This window comes from Pan paniscus, chromosome 4, assembly GCF_029289425.2.
Source record: "Pan paniscus chromosome 4, NHGRI_mPanPan1-v2.0_pri, whole genome shotgun sequence".
Classification (NCBI taxonomy): domain Eukaryota; kingdom Metazoa; phylum Chordata; class Mammalia; order Primates; family Hominidae; genus Pan; species Pan paniscus.
Window position 1 is genome coordinate 104,922,565 of NC_073253.2, and position 24,700 is coordinate 104,947,264.

General features: G+C 41.1%; 2 protein-coding genes across 2 annotated transcripts in view; one reads left to right on the forward strand and one right to left on the reverse strand.

Annotated features, from left to right (window-relative positions):
- Positions 1-10,810: 10,810 nt before the first annotated feature.
- LOC129397802 (uncharacterized) lies at positions 10,811-12,790 on the reverse strand. Its single transcript, XM_055112525.1, has one exon. The coding sequence runs from the start codon at positions 12,788-12,790 to the stop codon at positions 12,398-12,400; it is 393 nt and encodes a 130-aa protein (XP_054968500.1). The 3' UTR covers positions 10,811-12,397.
- Positions 12,359-24,700, forward strand: part of MAN2A1 (mannosidase alpha class 2A member 1) — a 184,949-nt gene continuing 172,607 nt past the window's right edge. The window contains exon 1 of the mRNA XM_003826756.5: positions 12,359-13,554. Within this exon, the coding sequence (XP_003826804.2) occupies positions 13,420-13,554 (135 nt within the window). The 5' untranslated portion in view covers positions 12,359-13,419. The remainder of the gene's footprint in view (positions 13,555-24,700) is intronic.

The following is a 24,700-nucleotide window of genomic DNA, read 5'->3' on the forward strand; positions in this document are numbered from 1 at the left end:
TTCCCCATAGTTGGAGAAAACTGGACTAAAGAAGAATCACTCTACGTAAGCGAATCTGTGGTCTTCTCTCTCACTCAGAGACCTCAGGGGAGCATGAGAAATGAGTCAGTCTCTCTGAGGACCCACCAAGCTGCCAGAGCTAAACAAGAGTCTTGTTTGAACTCTGAAGGGGAGAAGGGACAGAAGGCATGGATGAGAACACAGCTGCAGTTGACTTCCGTGAAACCATCTGGAGAGCATGGCCCAAGAAAGAGAAAAGGGCACGGGGACCAAATTAAGAATGTTCTTAGTTAATTTTCTAAAGAATGAGTCCACTGAAAAACCACCCACTCCTGGGTTCCTGATAATGCAAACTTCATTCATTTGTTTATTCATTCAACAAATGGAGTAGCTCAGACCAATATTATGGATTGGCTTGGAAAATACCTCTGGCTTCTTGGCAGAGAATCAAGCAAGAAACTTACATGTGATTTTGGTCTATTCTAAATAACTTCTCTAGGTTACATACTTACACGCTGATGGTTCACACATAAGGAGGACAAAAGGAATGCTACCAAAACAAAAATCACCCCTCAAAATTATTTAAAAGGCAGAAGATTTTAAATTGAAGAAATATCTTTAGCATCAAGTCACGGTATGAATGTACCAGGAAGGCTTTGTTTTAGCAAATTTACTTCCCAAAGGGCAGAATAATATATATGAAATGAAAAATGCACAGGCCTTTTGTTCTTTAATGACCTTGGAGGAATATTCTAATTTATCAGGAATCTGCCAAGAAAACAGTTTACCTCTTCAGTTGTCTCATTTTGTGTTTCTGAATTTTTTTTTTTTTTTTTTTTTTTTTTTAGCCAGGGTCTCAATCTGTTGTCCAGGATGGAGTGCAGTGGTGCAATCATGGCTCACTGTAGCCTCGACCTCCTGGGATCAAGTGATCCTCCCACTATCAGCCTCCTGAGTTGCTGGGACTACAGCTATGTGCCACCATACCCAGCAAATTTTTGTATTTTTTGTAGAGACGAGGTCTCGCCATGTTGCCCAGGCTAGTCTTGAACTCCTGAGCTCAAGTAATTTGCCCATTTCAGCCTCTCAAAGTGCTGGGATTATAGGTGTGAGCCACTGTGCCCTGCCCATGTTTCTGAATTTTTAATACATTTTATTAATTCTTGCTGATCTGTGAAACACTAAGAAAAGTAATTTGTTTTATAATTTTGTCTCTTAATATCCTCCAAAAAATTAATTCTATTGCTTTTTCTTTGCATACTTCTTGGATACTATTTTCCTCCCTTTGTGTCAGTGACTTATCACAGGAAGAAAAAAAATGTTCCCCATCCATTCCTTACTTGGTATCTATAGGGCTGTAAGCGAAGACATTGGCTTTATCTACAAACTGCTGCAGTCAGATTGTTATGGAAATATGAATTAATTATTGTAGAAGCAGTATAATGATCTTCTTGGGAATCAGAGAATTAAAACCAGAATTCAAAGCAATACCCGTAAGGGAAAGTGGTTGGGGTTTATATCGGAATCATGGGGGTATATTATATTAAGGTTAAAGAGGGAGGATGAGATGGAAAGACAGAAAATCTCGCCACAGCATGTGGGAGTTTCTCCTTAGGAGAGCCTTGTGGCTCATTGTGCCTGTCAAGTAGGCTAATGTGCCTGTAAATTTCCTCTGACAGAAAACACATCACAGCAGCAGCACCAGAAAACAACACAACCAAACTGTGGAAGACTGAAAACCCAGTGCTTTCAAGGGTGATCAGAATATGCCAGAGTAAAAAACAAAAACAAAAACCAAAAAAAAGCAAGGCATTGAAAATAAACAAAAGCTAGGAAGAAATGAGATCACCTTCCAAGAAATAAGCATTTATCATTCATAGGTGAAAGGAAATGCTTCTCCCACAGTCATTTTTTAATGTATTATTGGGCATTCTCAGTTCAAGGTCAAAAATGTCAGAGGGCAAAAGGAATAGGACTCAAGATTTAATGCTGTATTTATCATAACTGGCTTTGTAATTGCATAAATATTAAATATGTAGAATTGTAAGCACATTATCTCCATATCTCCACACATTGCTTTAATTTTTAATGTAAACTTTTATCTGCCTTTTCCTCAGCTGGCTGTGGGTTTGTAATTTGCATAGCTAGAATGATCCGGTGCCATCAATTTAGTAATGAAGTCACTCATTGAGCAGAAGAGTTTTCTAAAGATTATACAAAGCTGTAGGAAAGAAAAGAACAGAAATGAAATTTTATGTTTCAAATAAATGGGAAGTTTATTTTAGAACATATTTTCCATTGTGAATTTAATGCAACCACTTCATAACAAATTTGGAAAACAGAGAAGATTGGGAAAAAGCACCCATATTTCATCATCCTAACTTATCAGTGTTTTGTGGTCTTTTATACCTAGGCACGTATATTTTTAACATCGATGTAATCATAATTATGTGTGTGTATATGTGTGTGATTTTACATCCTATTTTTTCTATTATTAATATGGTTTTCATAACTCTAACTTTTATGACTATAAAATACTAATAAAAAGAGGTGTCTGTAATTTTCTCACTTACTAAATTTCTTGTGGCTAGCCGAGCAGAGGGGTGGAATCAGATGGATTGAATTTCAGCTCTGCTATTGAACTGTGTGGATTTGGGCACGTTAGTAAAAAGCTGGGCGTTAGTCTTCTCATCTACAAAGTGAGGATAGTGATAGTGCTTTTATTAGAGTGTTCTTGTTAGAGTTAAAGGAAGTAATCCAGCATTTAGCCTGGCTCTGTCATATAATAGGTACTAAAACTAAGTATTAGTAAAGGCAAAAATGTCAAATACATTACATTGGGTTTCAAAACTTAGGAAAAAAAACTTAAGTCCTACAAAACTGAATTTCCTGGGATATTTCCATCACCCCCTTTAGAATTTTTTTTTTTAATTTCTATTTAAAGATGGGGTCTTGCTCTGTTTCTCAAGCTGGACTCAAATTTTTGGGCTCCAGTGATTCTCCTGCCTCAGCCTCCCATGCAGCTGGGACTATAGGCATGCATCAGTGAGCCCTGCTTGCCCTCACCCTTGAAGTTCCCATGTGCCCTTTCCCAGTCACAACTTTCTTCCACCGCGAACTAGACATTGATGCTTAGTGCTTTGTTGCTTTCCTTTATGCTTTACATGTAAGTATGCTTCTCTAAAGATACAGCTTATTCCCTGTTATTGAACTTGATATAAGTGGAGTCACACACACACACATGCACACACACACACACATCATTCTGTATTTAGATAGCATGCAATCTAAGGCTTGGTTTTGTGATGAAAAAGCTTTAGACATGGAACCAGAGAACTGGGCTTCTAGTCTAGTCTCCTTGAGACCTCGGGCAAATCTTTTTACCTTTCTCCATGTAAAATGTTTGGATGTTCTAAGTGTCTTTGAAGCTTTAGAGTACAAAGTTGTTAAGCCTTTCCTATTTGAGTATTGTGTGGCATATGAAAATCAGAGTCAAAGAGAATCCAGAGAAAGGCCTAGGTCTGGCTGGAAATAGACCTCCTCTTCTCCCAAATTAGGCCAATTGTAGTGACAGCAAACAAAGGGTTGTAGAAAAATGAAAGTGATGATCCTACATCACAAATAATTTTCTCATCTCTGATAAGTGCACATTTAGACATATTATTAGCCCTAATTATACTGTACATAGAGGATATTTTCCCCAGGATAAATCATAGCCATAAAGATTGTAATTTCAAGAGTTCAGAGTTCAAATAAGTAATCATATATTAGATATTTTAGGTTTTTCTGGAAAGAGACAGTTTTAAACATTTTATTCCATTCTCTCTGTAGATATGTTTGTATTTCTACAAATACTGCCTATGGTAAGTACTGCAGGCTGGCTCACTCACTGTCCATTCTCCTCTCTTCTTATGGTGGCTTTTGTACTTCAGAGGCTGGAAAATTAAAACATTTCCTAGACTTCTTTGCACGTAGAGCTATGATATGAATTAGGTCTACAGTTCGATACACTCATGCAAAACTTAACAGAAAAGAAGTTAAGGCATCCTCCTGACCACTTTTGGTGGCATTTCTCTTAGAATTAAGGTCATAGAAACATTTTTCTGCAGCAGTGTTCCATGGTCCATTATTCAGCCTCCTGGAAGACAATATGCAGCAGAGGCCGTTGACAGCAGTAGGTTTTTGACTCCATCTTCTGTCATAGGGTTATGTTCTTGAACTCAGTGTTCCAGTAGTCTTCAGAGGTACTAGCTTCACTGATAGGTCGCTTGGTATTACATGGGGAATCACTTTTGGAAGCTTGGTCTACAGCCCATTTCTTCAATCCTGACATGGATTTTTGTAAGCATCCTCTATTAAATAACTTCTTGCTTAAAATACCTAGAATGATTTCTAATTTTTACACTTAATCTGAGCAATACACTTCCTAAATGTTATTTTCAAAAATCTATTCGTTGTAATACGAGGTATAAAGTATCATAATTCTATAGAATGCTGCATCAAAAGAGGAGTTTTGAAACCAGAAAAACGAAGTTATACCATTTAGTAGCTAACTATTCTAAAGCAAGTTATTTAACTTCTCTGTATCTAAGTTTCTTTATATGTAAAATAGATGTTAATATAATAGTCTTGCAGAGTTATGATAATTAAATGAGGCAACATAAATAAAGCACTGAGCATAGATGCATTATATGGTGTTCATTTCTTTCTATCCCTATATTGGACTTCCTTTCGTGATCGAGATGATTAGTAAAATAATTTGGGGGAGAAATTATCTTTAAAGGGCTTTTTATTAAAGAAACGCTCACTTTATAGGAATATAAAGATTTAGTGCTGACTCACAAAGACAAAAGGAATAGCTTTAAATGCAGCTCAAAAGCAAACAGACATCTATTACTAGCCAGGGCAACTCATAATGGGCACCACCAATCCACATCAACTGGTAGCTCAGGACCAAGATTAGTATTCACTCATTCAACAAATATTTATTAGGCCTCAATATTGCTAGACACTATTTTACTCACTAAGATACAATGTTGAATCACAAGGTCTCTGACTTGTAGCAGCTTGCATTCTATTGGGAGCATAGACATAAAATAAGTCAATACATAATTTCAAATAGTGAGAAGGGTTATAAAGAATAAAGTCCTTCTCCAGCTCTCCTTCCCTTACCTTCTTATGTCTCTCTCAGCAGTGTATTATGCTACTTGACTCATCCTGTCTTGCAGCTTCCTTTCATGGGAAGAAAGGCACAGGGAGGTAAAGGTTATGCCAACAATATCAAGAGTCTCTGAGGTAGGTGGGTAATTTCAAGATCTGTAAAAGGTCGAGGGGTCACTACTGTTTCGTGGATGTCAGTGGAAAACACAAGACACCCTGATTAGAGACAAAGGAAGATGTTAAAGAGACAGGAAGATGTTGAGCCTGATGTCGGTGCTAGTTTCTCATGTCCCCCAGATCCCACAGGGTCTGAGGGAAAGGGTCCAGGTGGATGCAACATACACAGTGGATTTGTCACAGCAAAGGAATATTGAGCTTGAGGAATTTACTGCTTTACAGTGTGTGGTAAGTTAGTCTGCTCATTGTTTGGGAGAAGACATTACTCTGTTGCTCAAGGCTGCTCCCTGCAAACACAACCCTGAGAGGACACAAGTAAATAATGGTCAGGGCCTTGCATTCTTAGCATACCCAGAAAGAATGTGTAAGGATGCTCAGGGCTTTGACAGACTGATTTTCACAATAGGTTGAGTGGAGAAGAGGATTAAACCCGCATTCATTTATAGTTTTATGCAACCACAATTATAAAATTTTCTCAAGTTTTTAGGATTTAGAACTTTGTCCTACTCCTTTCCAATTTTTCCCCCTTAGATATGATCTATTTAGGCCTTTGAGGAGCTCAGACAGACTTAGAGTATCAGTTGACAGAAAAGATAGATTTTCCTATTGTTAGCAAATATAAGCTGAGGCTCTTGTGCACATATAGACTTATCACCAGAAGCATGGGGCTAGACCTCATGCCTTCCAGAAACCTCACCCCCAAGCAATCCTTCGAGACCCTTCCTATTCAAAATTACATTGAGTGCTCACTTTAACTTAATCTTCACTGCAAAAATGTATATCAGTGGGTAGGAAAATGAGAGATATCTATGATATGCTCCCAACCTGGAGCATTCCTTGGGTGGCCGTTGTTCTTGCATCCTGGTAGGAGGGGTTCTTCCTGGATTATCCTCACAGTACACTTTCATTGAGCTCTCAAGCCATAGATCTATGACAAGGGAGAAAATGGTGAACTTGCTCCATGTGAAATCAATGCTCTCCAATTATCCACATGGACTTCCTTCTCCATGTCCCATAGCAGCTGTTTCCAATGTTCTCTCCCCTACTCACCTCTCAATTGCACCCATCTTTCCCTTTCCCAGAGTAAATGGAAGTATCTGGTGAAAGCTCTCCCAATATGTCACTACCTGTGGTAATCATACAGCAAGGCTGAAAGATCACTGTTACTACCCCAATATAATATGTTGGAAAATGGAGGCTTAGAGATATTATGTAACTTTCCCAAAGTCACAAAAGCTTTATGTACTGGAGAAGCAATCAGATTTGAACCTTTATGATATGGGTTCTGCCCTCATGTACCTTCCCTTCCCTCTATTTTCAGTGTTCCTACAAAAAGCTCTAGCCTCCTGAGCCCCAGAAACATGTACACTATAGAGAATGTTTGCTTTCACTTTTGCTAGAAAATTTTCTCATAGCATAAGGATTAAATCTGTAGCAATTTCCCTAATGACAGAGATAATTGCTCTGATCCAAAGGGAGGATCAAATTTCTCATATCTTTCCCAAATGAAAAGATTGTATCCCAGGATAGGCACCTAGGTTTGTTCTGAAGGTCCTGGGGAAACCAGAATGTATGTCTGTCTGTCTATCTATCTATCTATCTATCTATCTATCTATCTATCTATCTATCTATCTTTCTATCTGTCATCTATGTCATCTCATCTATTTATCCATCTTATGTATTTATCATCTAATTTATCTGTATATATCATCAATTTATCAATTATCTATCAATCTATTTTCCAGCTTTATTGAGGTATTATTGGTAAATAAAAATTGTATATATTTATGGTGTACAACATGAAGTTCTGATACATGTATCCATTATAAAGTGATTACCACAAGTAAGCTTATTAACGTATCCATCACCTCACATAATTACCATTATTTTGTGGATGATGAGAACGCTTAAGATCTATCCTCTTAGCAAATTTTCAGTACACAATACAGTATCATTAACCATAGTCACCATGCTGTTTGTTAGCTCTCCAGAATTTATTCATCTAATAATTGAAGGTTTATACCCTTAGACCAAAATCCCCCCATTTCCTCCACTTCCCAGCCTCTGGCAACCACCATACAACTTTCTATTTCTATGAATTTGACTTCTTTAGATTCCACATACCAGTATAAGTGAGATCATGAGGTATTTGTCTTCCTGAGTCTGGCTTATGTCACTTAACATAATGTTCCTCAGGTTCATCTAAGTTGTTGTACATAATAGGATTTCCTTCCTTTTTAAAAGCTGAATAGTATTCCATTGTTTATATATACCACATTTTCTTTATTCATTTATCTGTTGATGGACACTTAGGTTTATTCCATATCTTGGCTATTGTGAATAATTCTGCAATGAAAATGGGAGTGCAGCTATCTAGTGAGATATCACCTCACATCTCTTGGAATGGCTATTATCAGCTTTTGGAGACCTAAAGACTCATATGTTAGTAACAATAGGAAAACGTACAGCTTTTTCATAAGTGATAGTCAAATCTTATTTCAGTAAAGTAAATAAGTGATCAAGGTCATCCAAATTAATTTTCTGAAAAAGAGAAGTTGCTTTGGATATATACACAGGAGTGGGATTGCTGGATAATGTGGTAGTTCTATTTTTAAGTTTTTAAGAACTTCATACTGTTTTCCACAATGGCTTACCAGTCTATAATCCTATAAATAGTGCACAAGGGTTCCTTTTCTCCATTTCTTGGTCAACTCTTATTATTATTTGACATGTTTCTAGTAGCCATCCTAACAGGTATGAGGTAATATCTCATTGTGGCTTTCATTTACATTTGCCTGATGATTAGAAAACCTTTTTTTTTTTTTTTTTTTTAGATGGAGTCTTGCTCTGTCACCCAAGCTGGAGTGCAGTGGTGCAACCTCTGCTTACTGCAACTTCCGCTTCCTGGTTTCAAGCGATTCTCCTGCCTCAGCCTCTACAGTAGGTGGGATTATAGGCACCTCCCACTACACATGGCTAATTTTTGTATTTTTAGTAGAGAACGGATTTCACCAGTGATCTGCCCGCCTCAGCCTCTCAAAGTGCTGGAATTACAGGCAGAAGCCACAGTGCCCGACCTAGAGCACCTTTTAATATTAGCTGTGGGCCATTTGTATGTCTTCTTTGAAAAAATGTTTATCCAGGTGATTTGTTCATTTTAAGATTGGGCTATTTATTTATTTACTATTGAATTATGTGGGTTCATTATATATTTTGGATATTAGTCCCTTAACAAATATGTGGTTTGCAAATATTAGGTTGGTGCAAAAGTAATTGCGGTTTTTTTGCCATTACCTTTAAAAAATCACAGTTGCCATTACCTGCAAAAACCGCAAATACTTTTGCACCTACCTAGTATTTTCTATCAGCTGGGTGGTTGCCTTCTGTATTTGTTTGCTAGGGATGGCATAACAAAATACCAAGGACTGGCTAACTTAAACAACAGAAATTTATTTTCTCAGTCTGGAGGCTAGAAGTCCAAGATCAAAGTGTCAGTGGGTTTGGTTTCTCCTGAGGCCTCTCTCCTTGGCTTGCAGATGGCTGCCATCCCAATCTGTCCTCACATGGTCTTTTCTCTGTGTGCATGTATCCCTGGTCTCTCTCTCTTCTTATAAGGACACCAGTCAGATTGGATTAGGGCCTTACTAACAGCTTCATTTTAACTTAATCGCCTTTTAAACTTAATCTCCTCTTTAAAGACCTTATCTCTAAATACTATTACACTCTGAGGTACTGGGGGTTGGGACTTCAACATGTGTATTTTAAAGAGAAACATTCAGCCTATACCACTTTCCTTCCATGGCCACGTGATTGGTATGACCAGTCCCTGCAACAATCACTTTGCCCTTTTTCCCCCAAATCCTAACCATTGCTAACCCACACCATCTGTTTGGATTCATCTCTCAGTGACTCAGTGGTTTTGTCCTCATATAGCTTATACCATCCTAGAACATATCCCACATCCGAAGTGACCACTTTAGAGTTGTCATCTCATACTCAAGATCATTATCTCCTTCTCTCTGGTTAAAATATATATTATTACGGCACCTAAAATACTTACTACTTCCTGCTCATCAGGTCCAATCAGCATAATGTTGTCAATGTAGTGGACCAGTGTGATATTTGATGGTATGTCAAGACAATCAGTATGTCTGTGGACTATATTAAGGTGAATTGACATACCCTCAAGACAATACTGTGAAGGTATCCTGTTGGCCCTAACATGAGAAAGCCAACTGCTTCTGGTGGTTTTACAAACAGATATAGAGAAAACAGCATTAGCCACATCAGTAGCTATATACCAAGTGCCAAGTGCTATGTTGATTTGTTTCAGTAAAAATAATACATTTGAGACAGCAGCAGCAATTGGAATCACTTCCTGATTAAGTTTATGAGTCCACAGTTATTCTACTAGATGTATCCTGCACTGGCGAATTAAATGAGAGTAAGTATCACCACCCCTACTCCTTTTAAGACTTTTATGATACCACTGATTCCTGCAATTCCTCCCAGCCATGCAGTGTTGTGTCTAGTGAGCTAAGTGGAAGCTCTAAGAGCTCCTGGAGCTTCCATTTAGCTCTCCCTAATAATAGCCCTCATTCTATGGCTAAATCCCAATGTGGGGATCCTGTCAGTTGCTAAGTATGTCTATTACAATTATTAGATTGGTGCAAAAGTAATTGCTGTTTTTGCCATTAAAATTATGCTGTTAATACATATTCCAATTACACTGGGAAAGTAGCCACATAGTTGGTATGTGGACTAACAGTGGTGATTTCTGTCCCCAGGAATTAGCATCAACTCAGAGCCAGTGTTTAGTAAACCTCAAATGATCTGTGTATTTCCTTTTCGCCAATACAGTTTCACTAGTAAATGGCCACATGTCGTTTTGGGGAAAGCTTGAAAGAATTTGCCATGTGTACTGTAGCCAAGGTGCAAGATCCTTGTTAAAGGGAACACAGATTCTCTTTCAACCAAGGGACTATGGGTCTGTGAATTGACTTAGGTCTGAGAACTGAGAGACAGTGACTATACACTGTGGTGACTCAAGTCAGGTTTTGGCTACCTGACTTAGATCTTTTTACCCGTTATAAATATCAAGCAATAATCTATTTCAACTGCCTATCTATTTTGTTCCCAGAGCAGCTCCGTAAGCCAAGGCAGTCTGATTTCCTGCTGCCCTTTAAGGTAGATGTGCGCCCACCTTGTCTTTGTTGGTTATGTGCTGCCTGGCCTCTGCTATTCTGAGATCGTGTCATCCCCATTGAAATCAGGGAGCCCATCTAGATAGTGGCATCCTCTATAGTCAAGGTTTTCAAGCAAGGCTAGTCTCTTTAGACACTGGAGGGCAACCTACTTCCACTGATAAGAGAAAGAGTTGGAGTGTTTAAGATTGTCGGTTTCATCTGGGTCCAACCCATTTCAAGTATTGAGATTCCATTATTAAAAAATAACACCATTTTACACGAAAAACTCAGAATATGTGTGAATTTAATAGCAGTTATAATTCAGTAACATGAAAATTAAAATTTTGTTTGATTCTCAGCATAATTCTTGTTGCTACAATAAACCAGAGCTTTTGGAATTCTACAGAATATCTCTGGTTCTCATACCATAACTCTGAGAGTTAAAAAACCTGTGCTTGTCATTTCTCTTTATAACCACTAAAAGCACGCAAAAGAATCCATCCCACACCAGTCTTTCCAGTCATCTTTATAACCATAGCAGTCAAGTGTAGCAGCCACTTGGGGCCCCAAGGCACAGGCCTCAGTTGGCACTTCATCAGGATCAACCACAGGTAATTGCTTAATTGAGATGCCCAGCATGTCATGAATTACATTTCCCTTTGGCAAGGAGCTGAAGCTCAAAACCTCAATCAAACTGACCTTTAATCCCATCTTTGCAGGTCTATTTCTTGGGACTACTCCCGGGACAGGGAAGGCTTAATAAAAAGAATTGTTAACTATAATAGAGGATTAGAGTAATGAAGGATTCACTAGCAAGAAGAGAACTTTAAAGAATATAGCAACAGCAGCTATAAGGAGCTAACCTTATAACTAACTCTTGGGCTGAGAGACAGAGTGCCCAATGAAGAACCTCCCCAATTCCTCCCAGGGCTAAGATCTAGACGTTTTTGGAGAGGGTATGACCTGGCTCACTGAATGGCAGAGAAGTCACCATTGGGCTACGTCTGCAAAGCTTGTGGAAGATGTGCCCTCTGCAACTTGCTGCAAATGCCTCTAGGGTGCCAGGGAAGTTATTCATGGCGTAGTGTCTCACCTCCTCTACAAAGCTCCTAGAGTTGGGCATGTGAGAGGAAATTGCTAGTTACTGAGCACTATAGGACCTTGGCAGTGGAGAAAGCCAGGTATGCTGCAAAAGCTTATCAATACACAGAAATCAGGAAGCAAAATCCTTTTTTTCTGTAATGTCTCTTCAGCGCCCTCTACTGATAAAGCTTCAGTCCCAGAAGGCAAACGAAAAACTGTTTAAAAGGCTCAGATCCGTTTTTACAGTGCAGTCAAAAAGGGCGAATTTGGAGCTGAGAGGCAATAAATCAATAACTGACAGAAGCATCACTTCTCAGATTACACTCATGGATTTCGTAGTCAGTGTTTCTACATGTGCCTGGACGGCCCTTTGTCAGTCTCCTTTCCCCCAGGTTTTAACAGGCTGTCACCAAAAGAGGAAATAGTGAGCCCGAAGAGAATGTGCAAGCCCTCTTCTCTTGCATTTCCTCCAGCCCTTCACCAAGTACTCTTCCAGGCACGCCAGGCCCGAGTGTCCTAGGATAGGAAACCTGGGCAACAAAGGGAAGTGGGGTGTAAGCTCAACCCCTGTTGGACATGGGGGTGCTGGCGTCTGAACGCCCCCGAAGGCCTCAACTCCCAGAAAGCTGCCTGCCAGGTCACAAGAGCCCTGTGAGGTCTTCCTATCGCCGGGACACTGGGAGGCAGGCGCGGGGCGGGCCCGCCGGGCGACGCGCTGTGATTGGGCGCCGTGGGGCCCGCCCCCTCATCTCGGAGCGTCGGGAGGGGGCGGGGCCAGCCGTCCGCTCGGCTCAGGGGCTGCGGGCGCCTATTGACCCAGCGGCCGCTGCGCCGCCGCTGTCTCCTCCTGCTCGTGGCGGGCGGTGCTGGAGCGCCAAGTGGCGCTGGAGAACCGGCGCTTCTTTTCGCCGCTTCCGCCGCCATCTCCGCGTTTGTGGGGCGGGAAAGAGGGAGGGGGCTAGCGGCTGCAGCTGGAGCGGGCTTCTCTCCGGGGACGGTCCTTTCCTCCCTGCTCTCCTTTTCCTTCTTTCCGCGTTGCCGCCGCCCGCCCCCTGCGCCTCCCCGCGGAGCCTGGGTCTGGGAGGGGGAAGGTAGGGGCGGCAGGGGGCGGGAGAGGCTGGCGAGCGGACGCTAGCTCTGAGGAAACTCATCAATCCGTGAGCCCCGGAGTCCGGGGTGCACATCGGCCCAGCCGCCGCGTCGGCGGCGGCAGCAGCACGAAGGGGCTCAGTCGGGGTAGGCGGGGGCGGTGTCGGTGCCGCGGGGGCGGGCCCGACCGTCCCGCCCAGAAGTTGTAGGGCTTGGCTCCTCGCGATCTTGTTCCTTTCCCCTCCGCTTCTCTGACCTAGCTGCGCGGCCCCGGCCCGGGAGCTACCGAACCCGCGCCTCCCCTGGGTGAGGAGGACACGCCTGCCCTCGTCGAGAAAACTTTTCCTGCCGACTCAGTTGGGGCGGCGGTGGCAGGAAGTGCGGGCAGCGACCTCTCCTCCGCCTGCCCCGCGCGCCCTGCCGGAGGTCGGCGCTGAGCTTGCGATCAAGTTTGTGGGGGCCCCCCTTCCCAGTTGCCGGCGAGTCTCGCCTCGAGAGGGGCGCCCGACCCCGGAGAGGGCGGCAGGCCAGGGCGAAGGCCAAGGGCGTGTGGTGGCGCCGGAGACTAGGTGCGGAGCAAGGCGGGGACTCGCATCCGCATCCGAGAGCGCGGAGGTCGCGCAGCCCGGGAGAAGGGAGCCTCCGGCGGCTGCTTCCTGGAGTCCACAGTGCGCTGTCTCCTTTGGCTGAGGACAGTGTCCTGGCCCCGAGTCTATCGAGGAAAATGAAGTTAAGCCGCCAGTTCACCGTGTTCGGCAGTGCGATCTTCTGTGTGGTGATTTTCTCGCTCTACCTGATGCTGGACCGGGGTCACTTAGACTACCCCAGGAACCCGCGCCGCGAGGGCTCCTTCCCTCAGGTAAGCACCTGGGAAGGGGGCGCGGGGCTCCGAGGGGCCAGGCGTGCGGGCTCCTGGTTAGCGGCTGCTACCCGACCTCTTCCTCCCGCCGCGGCCCCACACCCGTGCTGGGCGAGGCCAGGGGCTCTGTAGCTCTCGGACGGCAATGATCACCTCCTGGGAGCCACCTCGCCCGGGCGCGCCGAGTTAACAAAGTGCTGGGCGGCGTTCGGCGGCGGCGGCATCATCCCGCTCAGGAAAGTGGCCATGTTCCGGCATTCGCACCCGGCCTGTTGGGGTGGCTTCGGGCACCTGCTGGCGGGGGAACGGGCGCGGCGTGAGGCACCCCCCGCCAGCCCGGGGCCCGCGTATCGCGGTGGGGTCGTTCTCGGCTCTCACAGGGTTAAGCCGCCCGCACCAGCCCAGACCCCCTGAGCGCACCGAGTCGCGGAAATGGATCAAACCGAACCCACCTAGGCTTTTTTTTTTTCTTTTTCTTCCCCGCTGCCTCTGAAGAGAGAGAAGTTTATTTCGTGTTGCGGCCCTTTTAGATGTGAATCTCTAGGTTGATTTTAGTGCCGTCATTCTTCAGCTATTACATCTGGTTTGTTTGTGGCAGACAGGGGGAACCGAGTGGGGAAGCGCGTGTTATACTCCGGCCGAAAGCTGTGGGGCGCTCAGTCCTGCGTCCAGTGGTTAAATTGGTAAATGAGTTGGGAAGACGACCCATCCAAAGTCTTATTTAAAGTTACCAAAAATAAGCAAAGCGGACACAGTCTTTTCCCTTTGGAAGGGTACCCACCGCGCGGCATGTGCGAGTTCAGTTTCAAGTTATTTGCCAATATAACCTGTGCACTTCAGAAATTGCGGTGAAACTGGGTATTGTGTAGTGTGCTCTGTAACGAATGAACCTGAAGAACTCAAACCCTGACAGGGCAATCTAACTATTCCTACTTGACTTACGAGAAAGAGAAGCCTAGACGTGAAGTTGATATTATATATTTTTTTCTCTTTTGTGATAACTTAAATGACCAAAGAATATCCTTGCCATTTTTTTGTGTTATGCTAGAGCAAATGGCTTGAATTTAATTGAGATTAAAGTAAAAACTTCACTGGAATTATTTTGAAAGTGAAAAAAGACCCTTTTATGGATGCTGTCATCAATACAGAGCACTCAACATGTTTTGTCGGTGAGAGGTTTTAAAAATCTTGCTGCAGAGAGATGTATCAAAATTTTAAAAGCCTCTGCTTCCCCTAGGTAGTATGACAGAGAAAATAGAAACAAGCACTGAGGGCATCTTTAAATCTTGAGCTCAGAGCTTGTCCAGTGCTTCTTGATGAGGTTGAAGAAAACAGTTGGAAAAAGGTAAGGAGTTTTAAGCTTAGCTTGATATGTTGTGTAATTTTGGGGTTGAAATTACTGTAATTTTTTTCCCGCCAGTAACCTCATTTTCAGATTTTCCTCCATTACAGGAAAATCATAAAAAGTGATATATTTTACTTAAAGTGTTTTCTAAAATAATGTCATTTGGCTTTGGCTTGATGATCACTTGAAAATGGTTTATGCAAACATCTGGACCTGGGTTTTCTGGCAACCTTGACATTTTCTCTGTTTAGAATCTAAAGACATGAGTGACTCATTCAGTTCCTGAGAAATCTTAGGCAAAGCTAATTCCAATATTGTAATATCTATCCTTAGTCCTCAATGAGAGGCTGAAGTTCTGCTTTAAGCGTAAAGCATTTGATGAAAGGTGAAAGTGGCTGCTGGAGGGGAAGGCTGTTGGTACTCAACTGGGAGGTGGAACATTTTGTATTTAAGATTGCCTTTCTCAGATTTTCTGTACTGGATTTTCACTGCAGAAAGAAGGTATTCTTTAAGTGCTTGGACGGCCACTGAATCCTCAAGCAGATAGACATTCTAAGACCCCTCTGTAAGCTTAACCGTTATGTGTGTGGCATTAGGCTTCGTATCTTACAGGGTAAAAGTTAAGTGGCAAGGGAACTGAGGCACTGAGGCACGGAGAGATTAATTAGCTTGCCCAAGATCACACAGCTGCAAGCTGAGATTTGAACAGGTAGCCTTTGTAGCCCAGGCTCCCAGCCACTAAGTTGTCTTGCCTCTTAGGAATCTGTTGCCTACTGTTTAGGCTGCCATTTGCTTATGGAAAGATCTGATGTAAAATATAGAGCAGTGATCCTCAGCCTTTTTGGTACCAGGGACTGGTTTCCTGGAAGACAGTTTTTCCACAGACGGGTGGGGATGGGGGGAGTCGGGGGTTTCAGGGGATGGTTTGGGGATGAAGCTGTTCCACCTCAGATCATCAGGCGTTAGATTCTCATAAGGACCATGCAACCTAGATCCCTGGCATGCGCAGTTCACAATAAGGTTCGTGCTCCTATGAGAATCTAATGCTGCTGCTGATCTGACAGGAGGTGGAGCTCAGGCGGTAATGCTTGCTGACCTGCTATGCCACTCACCTCCTGCTGTGTGGCCTGGTTCCTAACAGGTCCACGGCCCTGGGGTTGGTTGCCCCCTATATAGAGCATGTTGCTCTCTGGTACCTTAGCTTATGACTAAAGGAACTTTTATTCTGAAGCCATAATGAATATGGTCCTTTTTCCGAAGCATTTACTGCTAGAGATTTATACCTTCCCAGAATGTCTTTGAGCTCATTTCAGAGCTAAACATTATAATGAAAACCATTATGTAGTCCAGCATCCAGAACTTGAGTTCATTCTTTTTTTTTCACTGCTTCTAACTTATTCTTAATAATACTAAACATAGCAAAAGGAGGTTGCAATACATTTCTTTGGCAAGTTTGGGTATTGAATTCTTGAGTTTTAGTAGAGCCAAGCAGGTCGGTCACTATGTGTCATTTTTTGGTATCTAGTAGAACGGTTTATTTAGATAGGTATTGGGTTCCTCTAAATTGCCCATTTAGTTGATTTCAGTTGATACGGAACCTTCACTAGGCTTTAGGTCTATCTTGTAAACAAGATATTTTTAAAGACCATCCTAGATTGAGAGCAATCTATTTGTTGTTTTTTTGGAGAGGGGGGGTTTGTTCTTTTTCTCTTCTCTCACAACTCTGTGTTTTCCACCATTTGGCTGGACTCTGGGGCAAGAGTGGGCTGGCCGAGGATGCTCCAGTTTCTCTCACCCCGGAACAGCTGCCTGCCTCTGAGATATTCTTTGGAAGTCTATCCTGAAGCACTCCGAAGCCTTGCTTCTGCTTCTGGGAGGAATTCCTTGGAGGACTAGAGGCAACAGGGGGCCTAATCTGTTGAAACTTGTGTGTATATTTCAGGGTTAATAAATCTCAGCTAAGAAAATTAATAAAAATTCCACTGTGAATGAGAGGTTGGTCAGAGACTAATGTCTTGAAAATGCTTTATGATAACTTGGAAGAATTTGAGCAGATGGAAAGGAGAAACTTTGTTAAGGTCTCCCTGAAATTAGTCATCACTTCGTACAAGCAGATTTCACAAGGTGCTTACTATCTATGGTGTGTATAATAGGGTTGTCTTATTAATTAGTCTGATGTTTGGATCTGGAGAAGTAAATTAATGAGTCAGGTTTTGTATAACAAATGATCACTTTTTAAGTAATTAGTGTAGCATATGACCGTAGAGATTAATATTAACTCTTAAAATATGGAAATTGAGACTCCGATGGAAAATGTGAAAGTGAAGTTAAAACTTTATCTTTTTGCCTATGTAACATTTATCAAGTGAGAAAGTGAGAATGCCTTTAAATAAGCATTTGATTGAAAGCCATTAGAAGGTGAGAACTTGTATACCTTTTTTTTTTTTTCTTTGGGATAGGGTTTTGCTCTGTCATCCAGGCTGGAGTGCAGTGATGGAATCACAGCTTACTGCAGTGGCCTTGAATTCTTGGACCCAAGCCATTCTCCCACCTCAGCCTTCTGAGTAGCTGGGACTACAGGTGTGTATGCCACTGTGCCCAGCCAGTTTTAAAATTTTTATTTTGTGGAGACGGGATCTTACTATGTTGACCAACTGGTTTCAAATTCTTGGCCTTAAGCTATTCTGCCTCAGCCTTCCAAAGTGCTGGGATTATAGGTGTGATTCACTGCTCCCAGTTGCCTTTTGTGTTGTTTTTTTTTTAACTTACTGTAATACACATACAGAAATGTGCTTACATACTTTACATCAGTAGTACTTAAGAGTCCAGCATAGTAGATGTTATTAATGAAAGTTGACTCATGGCAATACATATAACTAGGACTTTGATTCCCCAGTTTTTTTCTTGCTTTCATAAATCTGTAAATCTTACTTAAGAATGACATATAAGGAAAATATGATCTCCTTCCCCTTCCTTGAGTGCAGTCTATTTATAAACAATAGCACTTGGTGCTGGGGTTTGTTCACGTTTGTATGAGGGAGATTGTCTTATTTTCTGGGATATAATGCTGAGATCTGTGCTTTTTGGGAAGTGATGGAACGTTGATAGTGCATCCAGCATTTAGGAATGCAAGAACAAACATTAGAGCCTTTTGAGGATGGTGTCCTCTAACTCCTCTTCAGTCCAACAGCCCTGTGGGTCTCTTCCTGATCAGCATTTTTCACTAAGACCCAAACTTATTTCCTGTAAACCAACTGGGCCAGATACTCATGACTGTCTGTGGTCTGAAGATAGTAGTTTATGTTTTGTTTTTTGTTTTTTTTAAATTGAATTGGGTGTGTTGTTCCCAGATGAATACTGTTATCAGGGACTAAACAAATATTTTTGTCAGGGAGATGTCACAATTGTATTATTGGAAGGGGATTTTCTCTCTTAGCTTTTAATTTGCATTAAGAGCTGTCTGGGCTGTGGGCAAAATAGTGGCTAAAATGACCACTTTTATTTGTTTTTGAGTCAGCTATTGCTTTTTGTGATAACTGAAAACTTTAGTCTTTTTTGAAGGACTGAAGTGTTGAGAGTTTCCTGGAATGAGTGGTTCACTAGCTGTTGCTGATCACCTGGTTTATTCTTAGCTTTTTTTGCATTCAGGAGTCTTAGTTTTCCCTTGTTCTCCAACTTCTGTAATCTTTAAGAAAATGAAAGGATATTTAGCAGCTCTGATGACCTGTGTTTGCTGGATTGTAAAGGCCTTATTGCATTTTTTATCCCTTCTGTCTTGGTAAAAGTTCCTGATAGCAGCAGCTTTTATAAAAGTTTGAGCAGAACTAAGGCAAGGAGGAAGAACTCTAAAATAGTGATTTTTGCTTCTCAGTTGTTATTAGTAGGTTAATCAGGAGAGGAAGTAGGACATTTTAACTAAAATGGGTTTCTGTTTCAGTTATCAAGCCAAGCTGCTATTTTTAAGTTTGAAACCATTTTTAAATTCAGACAGGTTTGAGGATTAATTGTACTGAAATGGAGCTCACATCTAGTGCTTTAGTGAGTATAGCTAAATGTGCCTATAATAGGGAGGAAGTAAATCATTTGGTTTGATGAACTCTGTCACTTGAGGTCATATCATAGCTTTTCTGAAAGAGTGCCCTGTTTAAGGTAATTATATTTTATGCAGACAGGTGGATAGTAGGTATCTAGTATATATCTTTTTTTTTTTTGAGACGGAGTCTCACTGTGTCGGCAGGCTGGAGTGCAGTGGTGCAATCTCAGCTCACTGCAATCTCCACCTCCCGGGTTCAAGCGATTCTCCTGCCTCAGCCTCCCGAGTAGCTGGGATTACAGGCACACGCCACCATGCCCAGCTAATTTTTGTATTTTTAGTAGAGACGGGGTTTCACCATGTTGGCCAGGATGGTCTCGATCTCCTGACCTCGTGATCTGCCCGCCTCGACCTCCCAACATGTTGGGATTACAGGCGTGAGCCTCTGCGCCTGGTTGGTATCTCTTAAATATCTTAATGTTAAATTTCTAAATCTAACATACTGTTTTCTAAAGAAGAGATCAACTTTAAAGTACTTTAGTTTAAAACTGGACATACTCTACCATTTGCTGCCTCTATCCAGGCTTTGTAACCTCTTTGCTGTTGACATTTTGGGCCAGAGAATTCTTTCGTGTTAAGGGCTGTCCTGTGCGTTGTAGGGTATCTAGCAGCATCCTTGCTGTCTACCTGATATCTGCCAACATCACCGTTCTCTCTCTGTACCCCTACTTGTAGGAACCAACAATGTCTCCAGGCACTGCTCTGAATATCCTCTGGGAGTGGGAATCATCCCTGTTGAAACCGTGTTGGCTGTGGCCTCTTCTTTATACCCAGTACGTGTCATTAGCACTTCTGTGTTTTAGGAAGGATTGATCAAAAGGCCGAAGCTCAAAAAGCCAATTAGCATTTTTTGATGGGTGAACTCTTTTCTTTCTCAGCATGCCTGAAATTCATTTACACATTTAGGATTCTAGATTGTAGTATGTTACAAAAAATTTCAAGGATAGATTATGTTCATAGGTAAGTTGAAGGAAAAAATGGAAGATTCTTATAATGGAACGTAAAAAAATTCTTTTCCAATTGGACGTGTGTATTCTGAGAAAAACATTAGGGTCAGGTCATTGTAAATAGATCATCTTTTACTTTCTTCCAGCTGAATTACAGGTTGGCACTTATCCAGATTTATTCCTCTTAGCATAGGAAGATAAGATATATTGATTAATAAGATAGTATAAAAATTGTCTGCAAAAATGTTTTGAAATGTCTGCAGTTTTCTCAGGCAGACTGTTTACTTTTCAGTGTATTGTTTTTATTTCTGTTAATTTTGATGATTCTGGTTACAACATTTTAAATATCTTCTTGAGATGAGAAAAAGCAGGGAAAGAAACTGGAAAATAAGGAGAGTGGATAGAGACTTTCCTCCTGATCATTTCATTTTGTCCTCTAAATAGCATTTTTTACGAAAGTGGGATGGAGGTGGGAGGTTAGGGAAAGAATGAAGTTCTTGACAAATAATCTTCCTTCTTTTGTCTCCAAGGCCTCTGGTTTTGAACTCTGCTGAGTCAGCTAACTATGAGTGAAATCTGTCTGCCACCTGTCTTTATAGGGCCATGTGCTAAGAATGGTTTTTACATTTTTAAATGGTTTAATAATGTTTCATGACATAGCCATGGTCATTCATCTACCAATTGTCTCTGGCCACTTTCACACAACAGTGGCATAGTTTAGTAGTTAAGACAGAAACTGGCTCACAAAACCTAAAATATTTACTCTCTGGCCCTTTTCAGAGTTTGCCAATCCCTAGTTTAAACTATATTTCTCTATTGTTAATATTGGAGGCAAATAGTATTGTTAGATCTGTTAAAGTAGATGTGAGTTAATTAAAGACAAACAAAATTCTCGTAAATTGGTTATTAGATAAGCATTGGTCAAACTTTGTGTTTTTAGAGAGTGGGTTAAAACTTGTGTTATCTACGTGTTTCATAGATTTCCAGGTATCCTTGGGGAACTTTGATGCTAGAGCATCGACATGCTTGATAAGTTTGTTTCTCTTCTTTCACCTGAAGGTTTTGCACTGTAGGACTGCTCTGGGAAGGAAGGTTCTGGGCCATGAACTAGGCAAAATTGATCCATAGCTTCAAGACTGAAAACCATGACTTTATGACTTTTTGGATCTGCTGTAATTCACAGATGGGCTTAATTCTGAGCCCAGTCTGATTGCTTGGGTTAGTTAGTCCTGAGAAGGGAGAGCTCAGGTATAGGTATCTTCTTCATAAGCTGTAAATAGAAGATGGAACTCAGCCAGTCTCTGGGATCCTGAGCGTTGCTCAGCTTGGAGGCAGGGTACTTTCAGGTTGTCAGCAGAGGTACTGGCCTGCTCTTCTGCTTATCAAAGAGCAGTTCTTGCTAATTTTCATCATTTTCTTCACTTTTAAAGATTATATGTCACTTTCTTTGCTGTGACACAGGCTAACACCCCATTTGTGTCCTCACAGATTTTAGTATCATCTTTAAATTGCAATATTCTTAGTCCGAACAAAATGGGGGTAATGCGTCTCATCGAGTAGTATTAAGGTTAGTGTTAAGTAGAGTTTTTTAAGTATTTGTTTTTTTGCATTTAAAAATGTATGCATTTGTGTATTTTTCACATGTAAATGGATTTACCACTGGCCTCCTTTGCAGGTGGTGCCTTTGGAAGTCCAGAGAAATTAAATGCTTTTTCCAAGAGCAGAGAAGACTCCAAATTTGACCCTGTCCTATGTTCTTGCTGGTGCACTTCATTGGCTTCAGTGAGGAGTCCGGAGAGCTGGGACTTTACCAATGATTTTTTTTTTCTTTTAAACATGTAAAAGGTATAAATGCACATAGAAATAATTCAAATGACATAGAAAGGTACACATTGACAATAGAATCCCTCTCCCTTTTTTCCCCATCTTTAGTCCACTCTTCTCTGAGTCCCACTTCTGACCATTTCTTTATGTTCCATGTGTGGTTCCTTCTTTAAATATATGCATATACCTCTGTTTTGATTTTTGTTCCAATTTTGAGCTATTGTTTCCCTTTATAAGAGATGAAGAATTTAACTCAATACCCCTTACTCTTCCCAGTTTTTAAAAAAGTTTTGTATTCAATTTCTGTTTGATATACATTAACAGCTTTCAATGATGTAATTGCATTTGTTTTCTTGATTCATCAACTTTAGGCCTAAAGTGACTCCCCACTCTGTCAGTCAAGGAATTTGGTACTTCTCAGCCTTCTCCCACTCAATTTCTCTTCCTTCTCATTTCTCACCCTCCCTCAGCCATCAGTTTTTTTACATCAACATACCTTATATCATCTACATTTCATTCTGTGACTGAATGTGTTATGTACTCTGACTATAGGTTGGTTACAAAAATTGAAAACCAGTAAACAAGGATACGGAATTTTAGGTAGGAGGAATAAGTTCAAGAGATCTATTGTACAACATACTGATTATAATTAATAATAAAGCATTGTAGTTTTGAAAATTGCAAAGAGTAGATTTTAAGTGTTCTCACCACAAAAAAGAATAAATAAGTGATGTAATGCATATGTTAATTAGCTTGATTTAGCATTCCACAATGTATGCATTTTTCAAAATGATATACTTGATAAATATATACAATTTTTATTTGTCAGTTAAAGAGAGCTCGTTTGGAGGTTCCAGCAGGGGAGTGCAGCTCCTTGTATACCCTTGACCGAAGACCCGTCCTCCATCAGGGATGGTCATCCTCTACAACTGAGCATGCAGCTTCAGGAGGGGCTCACATAGAGTGGTGAGGGAGGAAGGGGACACCCGCCTAGCCAGCCAGATCAGCCGGATCAACCCTGGCGATCAATGGGGTGACAGATTTCGCAGCCAGATCGCCCTCACATCCTATTTGTCAGTTAAAGAAATAAAAAATGTTAAAAAAAAGAAAACCAATACATAGTGTTTTCAATTTTATGATATTAAATACCATGCAGTATATGTCAGGTAGTTTGGCTTGATAAGAAGGAGGGATAATCTTGATAATTACACCTGTGCCACTTGAAGGAAATATTCTGAGCATTAGAGCAAGTGGAGTCTCTTATATTCCAGCTGGTGAGAATCATGCTATATTTCAGTTTCCTTAACTTCTGGACCATGACTTCCTTATATGTAGTTTTTGTTTTTTCTGTCTATTTCTAATTCCTTTCCCTTTTTGTTAGCGTCAGAGGAAATAGAAGTTATTGATTCCTGTCTCTTGAATCTCATTATTTAAAAAATCATTTTACAACTCATTATGCACCAACATTTTGGTCCCTTGTGCCTACTCAGGATTGAAAGTATGAAGTTTTGCCGGTTTTTTTTTTTTTTTTTTGGTCGTTCACAATTACTGTTTACTCAAACTGCCATGCTTCTTCTAGAACTGATAGTGCTTTGTTTCCTTTGTGATGAGAAGCCTTTCCCTTCAGGGTGAGGACTTCGGGGCTGAAGATGTACTTTGCAGCAGTTCCCTTCTGTTTCTTCATACCACAGATGTAGAGGAATGTGGCATTTATGGGTCCTGGCCTTGGTGGTAACATTTTACCTGTAGAGCATCGGAACATTGAAGCCTGAGAATGTGAATCATTCTTAGAATCATTTTCTACATAAAGTCCTGAATTGGTGTTTTTAGAATCCAGTGAAGCAGTCATTCTTTTAACAGTCACCAGCATTCCAGAAAAGTCATACATATGAAAAATTCAGGCACAGAATTGTAGAGTAGGCTGGGTCCTTCCAGGTCAGGTAATTTTTAGTCTTTGATTTTTCAGATAAGGGCACCGAGTCACACATAAACTAGACCTCAGCAATTTGCCCAGTCACAGGATACCTGGGACATGCATCCTGACTTATAATTCACTGGCCTTCCACTGTACTATACCCATATCCAGCATATATTTGAAAATTTACTGCGTTAGGTAATATGGAAATTGTGGTAGACATATGTTACTTGTTTTGAAAGAACTTTTTAGTTATTTAGGGAAACAAAACTGCCGTTTGTGAAACTATTAGAGACAGTTAAGTGCTATTATTCATTAGAAGTTAAAGAGGTTAGAATGTTGCCTGGCATATAGTAAGTGCTCAGTAAATGCTAGTTGTTACCAATGGACAGAGATTTGTAGCGTACCTATTATGTAGCAGGCACTGTTCTAGGTTCTGGGAATACAGGAGCTAAGACTAAAACAAGAGTCAATGATAGTATTTTACATTCCTGATATAAAGACAAAGGCCTTAAAGAGAACTCAAAAACAGAAACAAGTTTTGGTGATGGCCTGGCTTAAGTTGACTAAAGGAGAGGGTAAAGAAGCTAAGCTTTTCCTATGGGATGATACTTTGAAGGGAGAAAGAAAATTGCTAGTGTAAAGTACGGTGCTTATGAAGGCTTTGAATCCTGGAGGAGATTGGCTTGATTTAGAATCTTTGGTGCCTGTGAAGAGTAGTTGGGAAAACACTGTAGGTAGTTCAGGATCAGATTGCAAATTGCCCTGAGAGTTTGTCTGAAGAGTTATGAGTTAGATGGTAGTGAATCACTCCAAGTTATTGAATATACCAGGAAGCTGCTTGAGAAAAGCAGTGTGAGAGAATTAATTTTGTAGAAAATTTCAGACCTGGAAAGGAGCTAAGAGAATATTCAATCTAGATTATTCTGGTAGCTGTGTGTAGGAAGATTCAAGTAGGAAGGCAGCTGAGAATCTGTTTGAGGTAATATAGACATAAGGCAGTAAATCCCTGTACCAGTATT